Source organism: Leptidea sinapis, chromosome 21 (genome assembly GCF_905404315.1).
Source record: "Leptidea sinapis chromosome 21, ilLepSina1.1, whole genome shotgun sequence".
Lineage (NCBI taxonomy): Eukaryota > Metazoa > Arthropoda > Insecta > Lepidoptera > Pieridae > Leptidea > Leptidea sinapis.
In genome coordinates, this window is record NC_066285.1 from 8,232,102 (window position 1) to 8,247,663 (window position 15,562).

The 15,562-nt window shown below is 34.2% G+C and overlaps 1 protein-coding gene across 1 annotated transcript in view; it reads left to right on the forward strand.

Moving 5' to 3' along the window:
• LOC126970452 (uncharacterized) overlaps nt 1–14,544 on the forward strand; it is a 67,342-nt gene extending 52,798 nt beyond the window's left edge. Inside the window, exons 7-9 of the mRNA XM_050816348.1 lie at nt 2,092–2,247; nt 4,150–4,341; nt 8,058–14,544. Coding sequence (XP_050672305.1) covers nt 2,092–2,247; nt 4,150–4,341; nt 8,058–8,194 — 485 coding nt within the window. The 3' untranslated portion in view covers nt 8,195–14,544. The remainder of the gene's footprint in view (nt 1–2,091; nt 2,248–4,149; nt 4,342–8,057) is intronic.
• Nucleotides 14,545–15,562: the final 1,018 nt, after the last annotated feature.

Here is a 15,562-nt window from a genome sequence, read left to right on the forward strand (position 1 = left end):
TTACCTAACCTCCTGGTCCCAAAAATTTTGTGCCATTAAGGTTTCTTTTTTTATGACAATAAGGGATGAGACGAGCAGGACGTTCATATTTTAATGGTAATTGATACGCACTGCCCATTACAATGCAGAGCCGCTCAGGATTATTGAAAAACCCGAAAAATTCTAAGCGACACTACAATTGAGCCCGTCACTTTGAGACATAAGATGTTAAGTCCCATTTGCCCAGTGTCTTGTAGTTTGCATAAAAGGAGCCAAATGAAACTCAAATCTTCTTGTTAATAATTGTGTTATAATTAATTTTACAAAAATGATGTTACACTCGATACAAGGTCAAAAAGAGAGCATGTGCGGAATGACAAGTAATTTTTTTTTAAACTTACAACAAAAAACAGTTAAAATTTATTTAATTGACGGCTGAAGCCTTAACACCCAGTAATTTCACTACTTACGGCGCCCTTCAGACCGAAACACAATAATGCTTACACATTACTGTATCACGGCAGAAATAGGCGCCGTTGTGGTACCCGTAATCTAGCCGGCATCCTGCGCAAAGGAGCGTCCCACTGGTGTAATGAGTAGCTAATAATATCCTGAATAATGAAACAAATAGTGCTTGTGCAGTGCTGATTGGTGGGAAAAAAGCGCTCTATACCTAATAGCATTTCATTGGTGATTTTTAACTATTTCTTGTTGTTCATTCAATGGCTATTCAGGGGCGTGCATTACTTTTTTAGAAAGAAAAAAGAAAGAAAGAAAAAGTTTATTCATGACGATAGTACAATAAAACATAAAACAAAATTGAGAAATATTATTTTCTATACGTCACAAAGTGGTCCCAACTCAGCATATTTGCTGGTTTGAAAACCAGCGCTGGTATTCCGTTGGGCCATTTGGTGACGTCGCCTTAAAGATAATTATTATATAGTAACTAATGCGTAGACTGAGTAAACAAGTTGAGTTGTCAATTTCTGAAGTTTCTTAGTTGACAACTCTGTTAAATGTCAATCTGAGTTCGAAACATTATAGTAATAATATGTGATCACAGATCAGTTTACAATTTGCATTATTTATTCATTATTGTTTGTTCTTGAGTGAAACAAAAAGAATATACATCAAAATATTAACTAATTAAAAGTAACCAGCTATATATAACTAAAAACGACTAAAGTACGGTACCTACTCATAATTGAGATGGACTGAGATGTAAAATAAAACTTTACCTGACCAAGACTTTTAGCAAGGTTTGCACGTACAAGTTCCTACAAGTGTGTAATATAATATTTAGAAATTGCACATATATAGCGCAGAGGATGACGTTGTAATTTACTCGCAACATGTCAATTTTGTGGTTTTAAAAGCTAAAACTAACTGGGTGGATGTTCAATAGAAATTTAGGTTATAGAATAATAATAACAAGCCATTTATTCCATAACCCTTAGTTTACTATCACAGGTTGTCCAAATTAAATATTTTTATTATATAATTTTGGTTATGGACCCCATTTTGGGTATAGACCTCCCCCAACTTTTTCCATTTTTCCCCATCCTTGCCCTGATCGATCCAGTTTCTCCCCACCGCCTTCACGATGTCATCTGCCCATCGCTGCTTTGGTCTACCAGTGCTTCTTTTACCTGTTGGTCCTTTCCATTTGGTGGTCTCTATTGTCCACCTTCTGTCTGTGTAGCGTGCAATGTGGCCAGCCCATTGCCATTTCAATGTTAGCGCGTTTCTTAGCGCATTAGTTATAGAATAACGGAACTAAATTAACTTTAATACTAGTGGTATATATTAATTTAGGTTCTTATTAAGGTTGGAACTGTCTACATACCTATTTGGAAGGCAAGCCCCTGTGGCCATTGCGAATCCTGCGAGCTGTTATACCTTTTATCTGTAGGTGACATTGCTTACAGTGCAATACTCATCCATCTTACTCAGGATCCTATACATTTCCTCTATTCCACTCTCATCCACCCAGTCAGTCAGCTCCGAGCATCCATCCTCAACTAAATTTAATTCAATGAATGCTCGTAAAATAAATAAAGTTATATAGAAAAGTAATATATTATTTTCATTTTTTTTTTCTATTAACAGGATATAATATGAATGACACGGCGTTTTGCCTCTCAATGACGGCCATTACGGACATTGCCGTGCGACTGGTGCTGCCACCTATCTTTGACAGAACGACCATCTCTAAGAAAATGATATTTTTTGTATCTGCCTTCTTTTTGGCTGCAACGAGGTCAGGTATGGAACAAAATTAAAATTAAACAGCTTACTAAGTTTAAGTTTAGCGTAAATTTAATAATATTTTATGAACATTTATTTATAATAAACTCATTGTGTGCGCTTATAATGTCACGTGACTAGTGACGTGTTAACTAACCACTGTCAATACAATGACTGATGCAATATTTACTTGTATTACATATCATACTAAAGAAAGAGACAGATATATTTTGCTTCAACGTTCGTATTTTTGATTCAATAAGTTCGAAAAGGGCACATCTCTGGGTTGTGTGACCTTTTCGAAATTGTTTCTGTACTGACCATGACGTTGCTAGTCGAAAGAATACCAGAGATGTGCTCTTTTCGATAATAATGGATGAAGGCAAGCATTTACATCACATTTATACAAAAAAACCTATTAGGCAAAAAATGCGACATGTGCCCTTTTCGAAATTGCATATTCAATAAATAACCAGATATTTTTGTATTTTTCAACCGTACATTAAGATTTTCTTTATAAGTTCATTTTCTTTTTTTTTTAAGATTTAAAATAAAAAAAAAATATCTATACTGCCGTTATTAACTGATTTTAACTTCTATTGAATTATATTCATAACTATAATTCAAATAATTACTAGTCGCTGCTAGTCCAGGACTCAATAATGTTGGGGCTGCTGAAAAGCAGTGCTACATTGGCGCCACGCCAGTGTAGTTTATTACTGAGTAAGCTCCATTTTCCCAATACCTTTTTCGTTTTTAGCAATAAATTGTATTATTTAATTCGTTTTATTAGTTAGTTCTAAGAATTTGTTACTCATTCTAGTTTGTTATTTATTGTGTGTTGGTGGTTTGTTATCAATAAAATTTTATTCTATTCAATTCCAAATATCTAACAAATTTTTGGAGTTGGTGTCATCCAAGATAGGTTTGTTACTACATACATAGTTATAGGTGAGATGTGCTTGAGTCGTGAGGAGGCGAGAGCGGGTCGCGGAAGGACACCGATTCCAAAAATAACAATAATCGTAACTAGAATTAGTTGAATTAATTTGATTGTATAAAAATACGCAATTATTTTTATACTTTTTAGTGCACATTATATCTATTGTTTTGGAATTGTGCTTTTGATTTCGGTTGGTTTTTGTTAAAAAGTTTTTTGTCAATTAGCTGAAAAACTTCTATAACATTGTTTAACATTGTTAGTTTAGGCAGTGATGATATTGAGAAAGAAAAATAGAAATAGCCGTTTTATTTAAAATTGATAACAAGCTATGCAAATTATCACTAGATTAAAAGATTAATATATTGTGCTCATAATATCATAGTTATATTCCTTGTAGGACAGCTATGAACCGCTATTATTTTAATATATATGAATTTTAATTTCCCATTAAAATCCTTCATTAGTTTGTCCACTAATGAAGAATTTTAATGGGGATTACTTCATGGAGTGCAGTTTAGTGCAACTTGAGAGATAGGATAATTTTTATTTCCATTTGGGATAATATATTTATTTCCAATAATTGTTTTGTATGGACATATTTTCTATGAGAGAATTTATAAACGCACGGTTTGACAGTTCTGCTGTGAAACGATTTTATTATTACACAAATTCATAAAAAAACAGTATTTTATTTATTATGCACAGAACAGCGTCTGTCGTGTCAGCTAGTATAACTATAGTACGTACGGTACGTAGCTATATTCTTGGGTTTAAAATTAAGTAATTGGCGTTATACTTACTATCAGATGAATAAAGTGGTTGGTTTGTCACTTTTTCGGTTTGAATAAATATCACTGGATTAACCTTCTTACTGCGAGTTATAGATGTAATTTAATATATTGTCTGGCATATTGCTAGCTATGCCTAACTTGACTCTTTATGATCTATGAAAGTGCAATGAAACATTTTATATGCAGTGCTTGCTGAGCAGTCAGAATGGGTGCCGCTGATGATCTGGTTGTCGATATGCGGTTTCTTCAGAGGGATGTGCCTGAGTAACTTCACGCTGACGATATCCGAGTACTGCCCGCTCGAGAAGCTGCCGGCGGCGTTTGGGTTACACATGGTCAGCAAGGGAGTGTTTGTGGTGGCCATCGGACCACTCATTGGTAAGATTTGTGTAGCGAACTTGATTACTGTTGTATAAGGCCTTGTCCAACAAACAACGAAAACGACTTCGTTCACATGGAATTATAAAAAAAAATACATATATACTTGAAAGTAAGGCAAGAAAATGAAAAAAGAATCCAGTTGTAGAGACTGCCATTAAGTTAGTAGTTTAAATTTATTTTTAAAACTTATTTTCAATAATATATTAATCAAACACTACTATTTCAACAATGAACAGTATATACACATTGAACTTTTCACTAAATCCATTCAGTTTCACTTAAGATACACAGCACTAATGTTGCACAATACGTCAGCTGTATAACTACAGGTATACTGATATAAGCATTTCGGTGACGCGAACTCACGAGATTTCTCCTATCCAAAAAGTGTCTAATTATATATTATCTCTAATATATAAAATTCTCGTGTCATGGTGTTAAACTTAGAACTCCTCCGAAACGGCTTGACCGATTCTCATGAAATTTTGAGTTCATATTGGGTAGGTCTGAGACAACATCTATTTTTCATCCCCCTAAATGTTAAGGCTGGTCCACACGATTTTTTTTTAATTTTTTTTGACATTTTTTTTAATTTCTTTGTTTATGATTCAGCATTAAAATGAAAATATATACAACTTAAAATTTCACCCATCTACGATCAACAGTTACTGTTGTATCGCGATTTTAATATCGGCAATACAACGTTTGCTGGGTCAGCTAGTATTATATATATTTTTTAATTGTTTATTTATCCGTGCGCCAGTCGTGAGCATGTCGGTGATGCGAACCCATAAGATTTTCCCCTAGCAAAAAGTGTCCAATGCGGCTAAAGAAGTTATCACATCAATAATAGGAAGCCAACCGATAGGCAGTAGACCGTGTTGTCATTATTCTCGAATAGCTTTAGGCGTATAAAAGTTTCTCACCAGAGAGAGCCACACGCTACATGTGAGCGATAATTTATTTTGCCACAATGTTTTTTTTTTATGAAAATAAGGGACGAGACGAGCAGTACGGTCAGCTGATGGTAATTGATGCGCCCTGCTCATTACAATGCAGTGCCGCTCAGGATTCCTGAAAATCCCCAAAAATTCAGAGCAGCACTACAACTGTGCTCGTCACCTTGAGACATAAGATGTTAAGTCTCATTTGCCCAGTAATTTCACTGGCTACGGCGCCCTTCTGACCGAAATACAGTAATGCTTACACAATACTGCTTCACGGCAGAAATAGGCGCCGTTAAGGTACCCATAATCTAGCCAGCATCCTGTGCAAAGGAGCCTCCCAATGTTTGCACTTCGGGCTAAATTCTAAACAAATTCGTCGCATATTCCATACGAAGATTCTTGGTTTGTTACCCGCAAGTTTTGATTTTATTTACCTTGTTTAGCGGTAAAAAATGTTTCTAATATTGAAGTAAGACTTTATTATAGCCGAATGGTTAGCGACCCTGACTACTAAGCTAGAGGTCCCGGGTTCGAATCCCGGTAGGTGCAATCATTTATATGATGAAAATGGATGTTTGTTTCCAAGTCATGGATGTTTATATGTATTTATGTAAGTTTAAGTAAGTATATTGTATTAAATATGTCGTTATCTTGTTCCCATAGTACAGGCCATGCCTAGTTTGGGGCAAGATAATTTGTGTAAAAGTGTGTCAATATTATTATATTATTATTATGTAGGTGTATTACTACGCTTTCATTCGCTCAGATCAGCTATACACCAACAAACCTGTTGCACCAACAAACTTTAACAATAACAACCATGTTAAAGTACTGGTTAAGTGAAAAATTTTTTTTGCACCATTTCACAATTTTTAGATGACGTCATAACTTTAACTATTAACCGCTACCGTCCATTCAAAGAGGATGTAAATACTACGTAATAAGAAGCGGGACTGCCTTAGTAAAAATTTAAATTTGGTTAAGTATGAGACGTGCAGTCGTTCGAAATAGTAGTAATTACAGTATTGCGTTTGGCCACGAAGTATAATCCGGCTAATTTTGAAATCGAACAGTTGGTTTAAACGTGGTGGATTTCAGCTATCTTCGTTTTTTATAAGATTATAGCTGTCATCTATCAATGACTGTACGTTTCATACAATCTGAGTGAATCGCTTTTTTCTTAGAGAGTTTCGCTAGGCTGCGTCCAATATTCGCCTGTCAAAGTTATTGTTAATGTTAAATAGCGACCTGTTAAAAGTTTCAAACAAATAGTCGATATTGACTTGTTATTTCACTTTTTAACTGCAAAGGAATACGATGGTGTAACACATTCCTCAGTCTATGTTAACGTCAGCGTTACTGTTAACGTTAAATTTGATTTAAACCTTAACTATATCTAATATATAAAATTCTCATGTCGCGGTGTTTGTAGTTAAACTCCTTCGAAACGGCTTGACCGATTCTCATGAAGGTCTGAGATTCGGACAACATCTATTTTTCATTCCCCTAAATGTTAAGGATGTTACACGCCAAATTCTTTTTTTATTTTTTTTTTTATTTTTTTTGAATATAAGTCAGTATTAATAAGCAAAAAATACATACAACTTCAAATTTTCACCCATCTACGATCAACAGTTACTTTTGTATCGCGATTTTAATATCGGCAATACAACGTTTGCTGGGTCAGCTAGTATAAGATAATATGATGCAACCCAACCTAAAGTATATGATTGATTAAAGAAAAATCATTTATTCTCTGGAAAAATTCAATGTGTATGTGAGTCTTATAACTTTGCCCAATGCTTTAAATATTACACAGTACACACCCACTATTTAAGATTCTGAAACAGTCAGTTCTGAACATTCTGAACAGCCAACATTAAAACACACACTGTCCTAGTAACCATTAAATCACTCAAAGGTGTTGTAATGTTTCCTCGATACGTGGTATCTGTATGAATTAAAAAAAACATCTCAAAAACTCAACTCTCAAACAACTCGTTTAAGCGCGTTCCACACTACCAGAACGTCGCGCGCTGTAATAAAAAGTAGGTTATTCGAATCCCCGTCATTATATTTCTTTTTTTCTATTGTTTTGTTTACAAAAAATGAGCGATTCAAGTTTTGACAGCACACCGCCTGATATTTTAAACGCTGCAATAATATTCAGTTTATTTGTATATAATCAGTAAATGGATGATATTAGGTTACTCTACTAGGGCTGGCTGTTTTAATGTTAGCAGTAAGCTTTCTGTTTCTGAATCTTTTATAGAGGATTCATATAATGGGTGTAGATAAAGTCTTGTATGCAACTGTTGATAATTAGGTATTAAAACACTCATGTGATACTATTATCACATCTAAACCCCCATTCGTGTTTTAATAACCCATTTTCTTTTTTAATGATAATAAGGGACGAGACGAGCAGGACGTTCAGCTGATGGTAATTGATACGCCATGCCCATTACAATGCAGTGCCGCTCAGGATTCATAAAAAACCCAAAAATTCTGAACGGCACTACAATTGCGCTCGTCACCTTGAGACATGAGATGTTAAGCCTCATTTGCCCAGTAATTTCACTAGCTAAGGCGCCCTTCAGACCGAAACACAGTAATGCTTACACATTACTGCTTCACGGCAGAAATAGGCGCCGCTGTGGTACCCACAATCTAGCCGGCTTCCTGTGCAAAGGAGCCTCCCACTGGTGAAATGTGTAATTACACAACAGTTGCATAAATAACTATTAAATATGTTTAATATTTCAGGTTACGTCAGAGATTACACGGGCAGCTTCGCGACGTGTATTCACGTGCAGAACGCAATGATAATGTCGTGCGTGCTCGTTTGGGGCGTGGAATACGTGTACACGTTGACACGCAGACGCAAAGTTGTGCAAATATAGTACTTAAACTGTACTCCATAGAGTTGAACTTTGTATATCCGCCTCAATAGTGGATAAATGTGATTTTTACTCCGGGTTCGTTCGAGAATAGGATTTTTAAAGCGATTTCAAATTTGGATTTTATTTATGTCAGCAATTTATTGCTGTGTCCAGGGTTGACAGAAACTGAACTTATAGTCAAGTTTAATGAATTCTTAAATATTTCAATTTCATTATGTTTAAATAAAAATGTGATAAGAAATCATTTTGAATAATAATAATATAGTGGAGTTTACATAAATGTGTATACTTTAGATTCTAATCTATCATTTCAAATCGACCTTATCGAATACGATCCACCGGACATACGGCGAATAGAAAAGGTAAGCGAATATATTGTAACTGTAACTGATTTTTATCAACAAATGGTAAACAGTCAGCCACGATTGGCATTAACTCCTTAGTATTTTGAATGTTAAACCAAATTTTGATTTATCAATGCTTACAGCTCTTAAAGCGTATCAAAATGGTTACGCTTTTAGGCTGTCAGGTCTATTATGCTGCTATTATCTTCAAAGTCTATGGATAAATCTTTAAAGTTAATACCATAGACCAAGTATAGTAACTAGACTAATTGATAGCTTCCGTCTCATTCACACGAGAAAAAGAAAAACTTATGCGAGTCTTATGTAAAGAAATGAGATAGAGTGATTAGATGTTTTGTTTCGTCATGCGTGCCGGTTTTTTCAAGGTCAGCACACCCGGTGTGCTAAACAAACTTGACAGCGCTGCACAGATATTAGGTTTACTTTTTTTGCGTCTATAAAAATAGCTATTATTTATTGTTGTGATATGTGATATATCCACTATTTATCCAACATCAGTGACACTTTTAAGTAGAATCGAAGGAAATATTGTGCGATGTTGTTATATATATAGGATATTATCTGTCCCATGTTGGCCACGCCAAACCGATGTGTATTTACTATACTAGGTCTATGGTTAATACGATTTCAGTATTTACGAGCAGTTATTATTCATCAGATACAAGTTCAAATGTGGCAAGGTATCTTCCGAGTTTGATTTCGCTTTAAAATTTGACATGAACTGTCTGGCTTTGTACTTGTGAAGGATTTACTTAACTGCCACTTTATGCAGTGCTTATAGTTTTGATATTATATATTGTATGAGTTTAATTTTATATTCTAATGTTTTTTTTTTTTAATTTGGATTCTCATTTTTGCCAGTGATGTAATGTTTAGCATATCGATAGCGTCTGCATTTAGATATTTTATAATGCATATCATTGAAAGACGTTATAAACATAAAGTTAGATTTTTGTAGATTTATTTATAATACATGTGTATGACAATATTGCGTATTCAAACTATAAAGATATGCAAAACAACCCAACCAAAATGTATAAAATATTACCAGCTTATTGCATATTTGAAAGTGGACTGTAAAATTGTCAATACAGTGGATAATTTTCAAATAAATGTATTCTTTTGTTGCATGAATGCCTAGTTACTAGGTAACTAACACTCCATGACAAGAATTTTGAAACAATAACAGTACTTATGAAGTACTTAATATTTTACTCTCATGACATTGTTACCTTTATATCCCGATGTATGAAAAACTTTTTAGAATAATTTACTCTTTGTAGGTGTTTTGATGATTGTATTTTAGATGATTGTTCGTATTTTAGAGTGTTTTAAATCGGCTTCATTCTACGTTGATTGTAGATATGTACTGCCGTTAAACTTTTAACGCCGCAAAAACCGATAGTGTATTGTGACTTTGTCAGGAAAAATAATTAAAAACTTAAAAGTCTTGTAAACATTACCGAATACTTTTATATTATTTATATATCCTTTTGATGTTTCGCGTACGAACGTTTGCTAATTGCATGGTCACGGCGACCCTATGAATAAACTAGAATTTATGAAAAAAAAAATTATAACCTACGTAATTACCAAACAGTTCAGCCATATATGTAGTAAATACAATTAGTGACTAAATTCAGAGCAAAGGAAAGCGGCGTCCACCTCCTGCCCGCGCCGTTTGTGACGGTACCGATTCATTTAATTGCATATCGGTACATATTTTTGATGTCCGTGCCACAACACGACTTTCCTACTAAATGAGTATATTTTTATTATCCAATTGGAACTTACGTAAATTAAACTTACCACCTGTGTTGTAAATAAATGGATGTACATCAACAAGTTTTAGCAAGTTTTTGTGACATATTACTTGCGACTAAACGTCGGGGAATAAGTGTTGTAGGAATTTAGGGGCAGACGTTGACTCACTATTTGTATTTATAACAAGTATGTATTTAGTAGGTGCTGTTTAAGAATAACAATGTTGAATGACTGAGCTCATTCAGAACCAGTGATTCAGAATTCTGACTTCACTGCTTCCGAATTTCAGTAAATTATATTTATAAGGCTGAGATCTATCTATGCTAAGCTTACACTACTCAGCTAAGTTTTACGTAAGTAAAGTCTGAGCAAACTCTGAGGCTGAGATCTATAGAGTGTACTTAGACTTTACTTACGTACCAGTGGGAGGCTCCTTTGTACAGGATGCCGGCTAGATTATGGGTACTACAACGGTGCCTATTTCTACCGTGAAGCAGTAATGTGTTAGCATTACTGTGTTTCGGTTTGAAGGGCGCCGTAGCTAGTGACATTACTGGGAATAGGTAATGGACAGGGCGTATCAATTACCATCAGCTTAACGTCCTGCTCGTCTCTTCCCTTATTTTCATAAAAAAACCCAAAACAAAGTATGATAAAACGCGAACTTGACTTGCATTTGGCTGTTTTAGCTTAAACACAGGATACTTTCAGCTGTCAAATGGCTATAAAAACGTAATCAAAGACAATGCTTAGCTTACACTCAGCTAAGTTTTACTTAAGTCCAGTCTGAGCAAAGGTTATGTACGCTTTATAGATCTCAGCCAAGTGTTGAAAGTGTAACTGATACTTGTTTTAAATCTTCCACAATAATTGTAATGATGAATGTGAAAGGTGCACAATATACGTTTAGGACTGAAATTATTGTTATAACATATATTAATTTATATAAATACATACATTATGTTGATTTCAATCATATATGACTAAAAACATTGATACTTCTCTATGTCTTCCCTAGATTTACCAGTTTTTATCTATGATATATTTTGATAAGATAAATTGTATTTCGAAACCACTTCCTTTATGATATACTAGCCGTTCCCGCCCGCTTCGCTTTGTGAATTTTAAAAGGAAGGAATGTTGGAATTCAAACAATAAGTAGCCATAAACCATCTAGGATAAATTTCGCATCGAATGGTGGTAGTTTCATGTCGATACGATGAGTGGTTTAGGCGTGAAAGAGCCCCAAAAAAGACCATTTTCATTATATATATAATGGAAATGGTCTAGTATATATATATACTAGAAAAAATCTACCTTCCAAATCCCAAATTTGTAGGCTTTGTAGTTTCTTAGATTTCGTGACGAGTCAATTACCGGTGGAAATCTCTTATATATACATATATATATGTATATATATAATATATATAGATAAAGATTCGCTGGATAATTTATCTCGTAAAAAGTGACATTTCTATTATCTCAAAAACACCACGGTAATTGAACAATGATCCAATTTCAAAGAGTTCACAACAGCTGCTCTACGCCAAAATAGTGGAACTGCAATAGAATCGATTTATTGGTAGAGATAAAAAGTTCAGCGTATAAATAATAAAGGTGTTTAAAGTGAAAACTTTTTTAGCAGCGTTGAGCACTTTTCTTGGGATGGGTATAAAATGTTAAACTCGCGTCAGGACACGTGACCTGATCGAAAATTCGTAAGACAGTCGTTGAAATTATGGATTTAAGTTGATTTTTCTGAGAGATAAACTTTTTAATGTAAAATAATTGTAATAGTTCTGAAGTGTTAATTTTTTTATGTAATATAAATTATTATTTTTGTGTACGATAATGAATAATTATTGTATATATTCAGGCAATTCGTGTGAAATTATTCCCTAACCATTCCAAAATATTCAAAAATACACAACGTTAATATTCAAGTTTTCACTTCTGCCGGCACTCCCGGAGTGCAACCCGTTTTTTTATTTAAATACTTACATTGTAAGGGATATTAAAAATATTGTGTTGTGAAAAGCATTTGCGAGGAATGTGTGTGCCAAATATTAAAAACAGGAAGATACTAATATTATTGCTTTTGTTATTAATTAACTTTGTAATTAATTGATGAATGAATAAGGAATGTTGATATCAAAATTTAACTTAGGTTTAATAATTGTTGGTGTGTTAAAAAAAACATTATAGAAGTACTTTGCGGGAATCCATATTTATCAAAATGATTGGAGTTTTATTTAGTGTTAATTCCGCCAATATTTGTTATTAAACAATTCGACACGTGTTTCGCCCCTACACGAGACATACTCAGGACGTCACACGTCGACACAAATATTGGCGGAATTAACACTAAAGAAAACTCAAATCATTTAAATTGGTGTGTTCACAGTTATACTTCTATTAGACCGGGGTAACATAACGATTTTCGTGTGATTTTGATTGTTGATCAACAGAGGTTAACTCATTAAGCATATTTTGCCAACAAACATAGAGTGGTTGGCTCAAAAAAAAACAGAGAATGTAATTGCACGTAGTTCCTGAAAAACGTTCCAAGCCACAAACATCACTTAAAGACATCACGTCATTTAAAGAGTGACAGTAGGGCTGCCATTTTTTGTCAGTCCGTTAATATGAATCACGTGTTCCACACCACCTATATCACGTGTGCACCAGTTTTGTGTTCTTAAGTCAATTTCGACATGATTGTGGTTTGGGACGTTTTTTTGGAATTACATCCGTACAATTGATAGTGAAATAATTTTATTTCTCAAAAATCATCATATAGAAGAACGGCCAAGAAACTTAGCAGGTATTTTCTGATAAAAATATGAATATAATTATAGATAGATACTTTATTATATACCAAACAGACTATGATATTTAAAAAAGGTTTTTATAATCAAATACATTTAAAGGGAATAGACCAACAATAACACGGCCGCTATGCTTTCACCTTGAACCGCCCAGCGGTCAAGTGACCTCTATTAACAAAATGACTTTTGATGCGCGTTCATTCGGTGATCAGACACAGAACGTGCAACGCAAGACGGAAAGCAGCAAAAATTGGTTTAAAAATCGTACAGTAGTTCAAACCAAAGCTCACTTTAACATCACCTATCGCCGGTGAGTACGATTGATTTAGTTTAGTTTATAATTATAAATGTTAAAATGTATGTAATTGTGTGTAAATGAATCATGAGAGTTGCCGCTCCCAGAATCAGCATTAGACTACACAATTATTATTGAAAATATAATTGTTCTAAAATACCGCTTTTGGCGTGAAGCGATGTGATTGGTTAATATTGATCGCGTCACGATTGCCACGCCCATATGCTGCGCAAGAATTGGTTGACGTGGACATAATAGTAATAGTTTGTATTTTCCCTCTATTCCTCTTTGAATGTTTTTGTTTATAATATTTGTGAATATAAAATAAATTATGTGCAAATTATATATTATATCTATACAAATCAGAGAAAATAAGAATTTTTCTGCCTTATTTTATAATGAAACAAAAAGAACTGTAACCGTACATTCACCTGGAAATATTTTAGGAAATTTGTATATCGAATAATGATATTATTATGTTTATATTAATATTGTAATACCTACTGATATGAGTACATAGTCTACAATAAGTATTTAAAAGACCACAAACCATGATTAGGGAAATGTAGAAATCTACTTCTCGTGGAAAATCATCTTTAGAGCTGATACTAAAAAATAATTATCTGACAAAATATTGATTTACGGCCGTTCCCAATATTCAGTCTATCTCTTACTTGAGATAAAAATCGTAACTATCGTTGGCTTTTCTGTCCCAATAAACTTATCGACGGTAACTCAGCTTATCCGTACACGCTGTCGAACCAGCGATAGAAGTTTGTATGGAAATTGCTATTCACGCGTCCTAATATAAGGCGATAAGAATGACTTATCGGCTATATTGGGACAGCTAATTACTGAAAGTAGAAGGTAGTAATTTATCTATATCTGTAGATAATATATTGGGAACGGCCATTCAAAATATTAGTTAGAGTTCAACAGCTGTTGTTTTAGTATATAGATATTTTTGCTGTTGTTTTAGAGCACATTTAATTATTGTGATAATATAATCTTGAATATGTTAACAAGTACATTAATTTGAATGACATTTTATGCCATGACCTAATATTAGTTTAATTATTAAAATGATTGGTTACCTTGTGTCTGTGTTTTATTAATCTCTGGGACCTGACGTCGATGACGTCACATCGTCGCTTTATTACGGTGTACAAAACAGGCATCACTAGGATATTATTATTAATAAATGAACAACGATTTATTTTTCTGTATTATTGATTGTTGGAAAGGTGTTGTGTTGTGATGCTGATAATTTTATTATTACCAGTGGGAGGCTGCTTTGCACAGGATGCCGGCTAGATTATGGGTACCACAACGGCGCCGCAGCTAGTGAAATTACTGGGCAAATGAGACTTATCATCCTACGTCTCAAGGTGACGAGCGCAATTGTAGTGCCGCTCAGATTTTTGTGTTTTCCAAGAATCCTGAGCGCCACTGCATTGTAATGGGCAGTACGTATGAATTACCATCAGCTGAACGTCCTGCTCGTCTCGTCCCTTGTTTTCATTTAAAATAATTACATTATTATAATGATGCAAAATCAATGAAAGAATCAGGTTTAAGTACAAAAAGTATTTGTTTACTGTTATTACTAATACAACACTAACAGAAGTATTAACAGTAAAAAGTCAAAACGTAACAATGAAATCTTCGAAACCAAAGCAGTGATGGCAGAAAAATATCACGACATGTACCGCTAATCGAACTGCAAACCGTACTGACGCTCAGGACGAGAGGTGGGGTGAAAGGGGTACGGGAGAGGTCATCATGTTCCAGCGAATTCCAGAGATAATATGGCCTAAAGTAATGCGAATGCTGATCCACCGCTTACTAGGTCCATACGAATCGTCACAATCGGTATATAAAAATTCTCATACCTTTGTTTCCTCTTGAGTTTTTTCTATCTTCTGTTCTTGTAACTATTAAAAGTTCATTTTCAATAAATGTGTCTATATTTTTGAACACATTGGGTGGTTCTATATTTTAGCGAATTGTGTGTAGCGATATATTTGGTGCTTTGAATGTAGCTATCAAGCGGTCAACTGGTGAGCGCTATTAATAATTTCAAATTTAGTTCTGACTGGACCAAACTCGTAAGCAT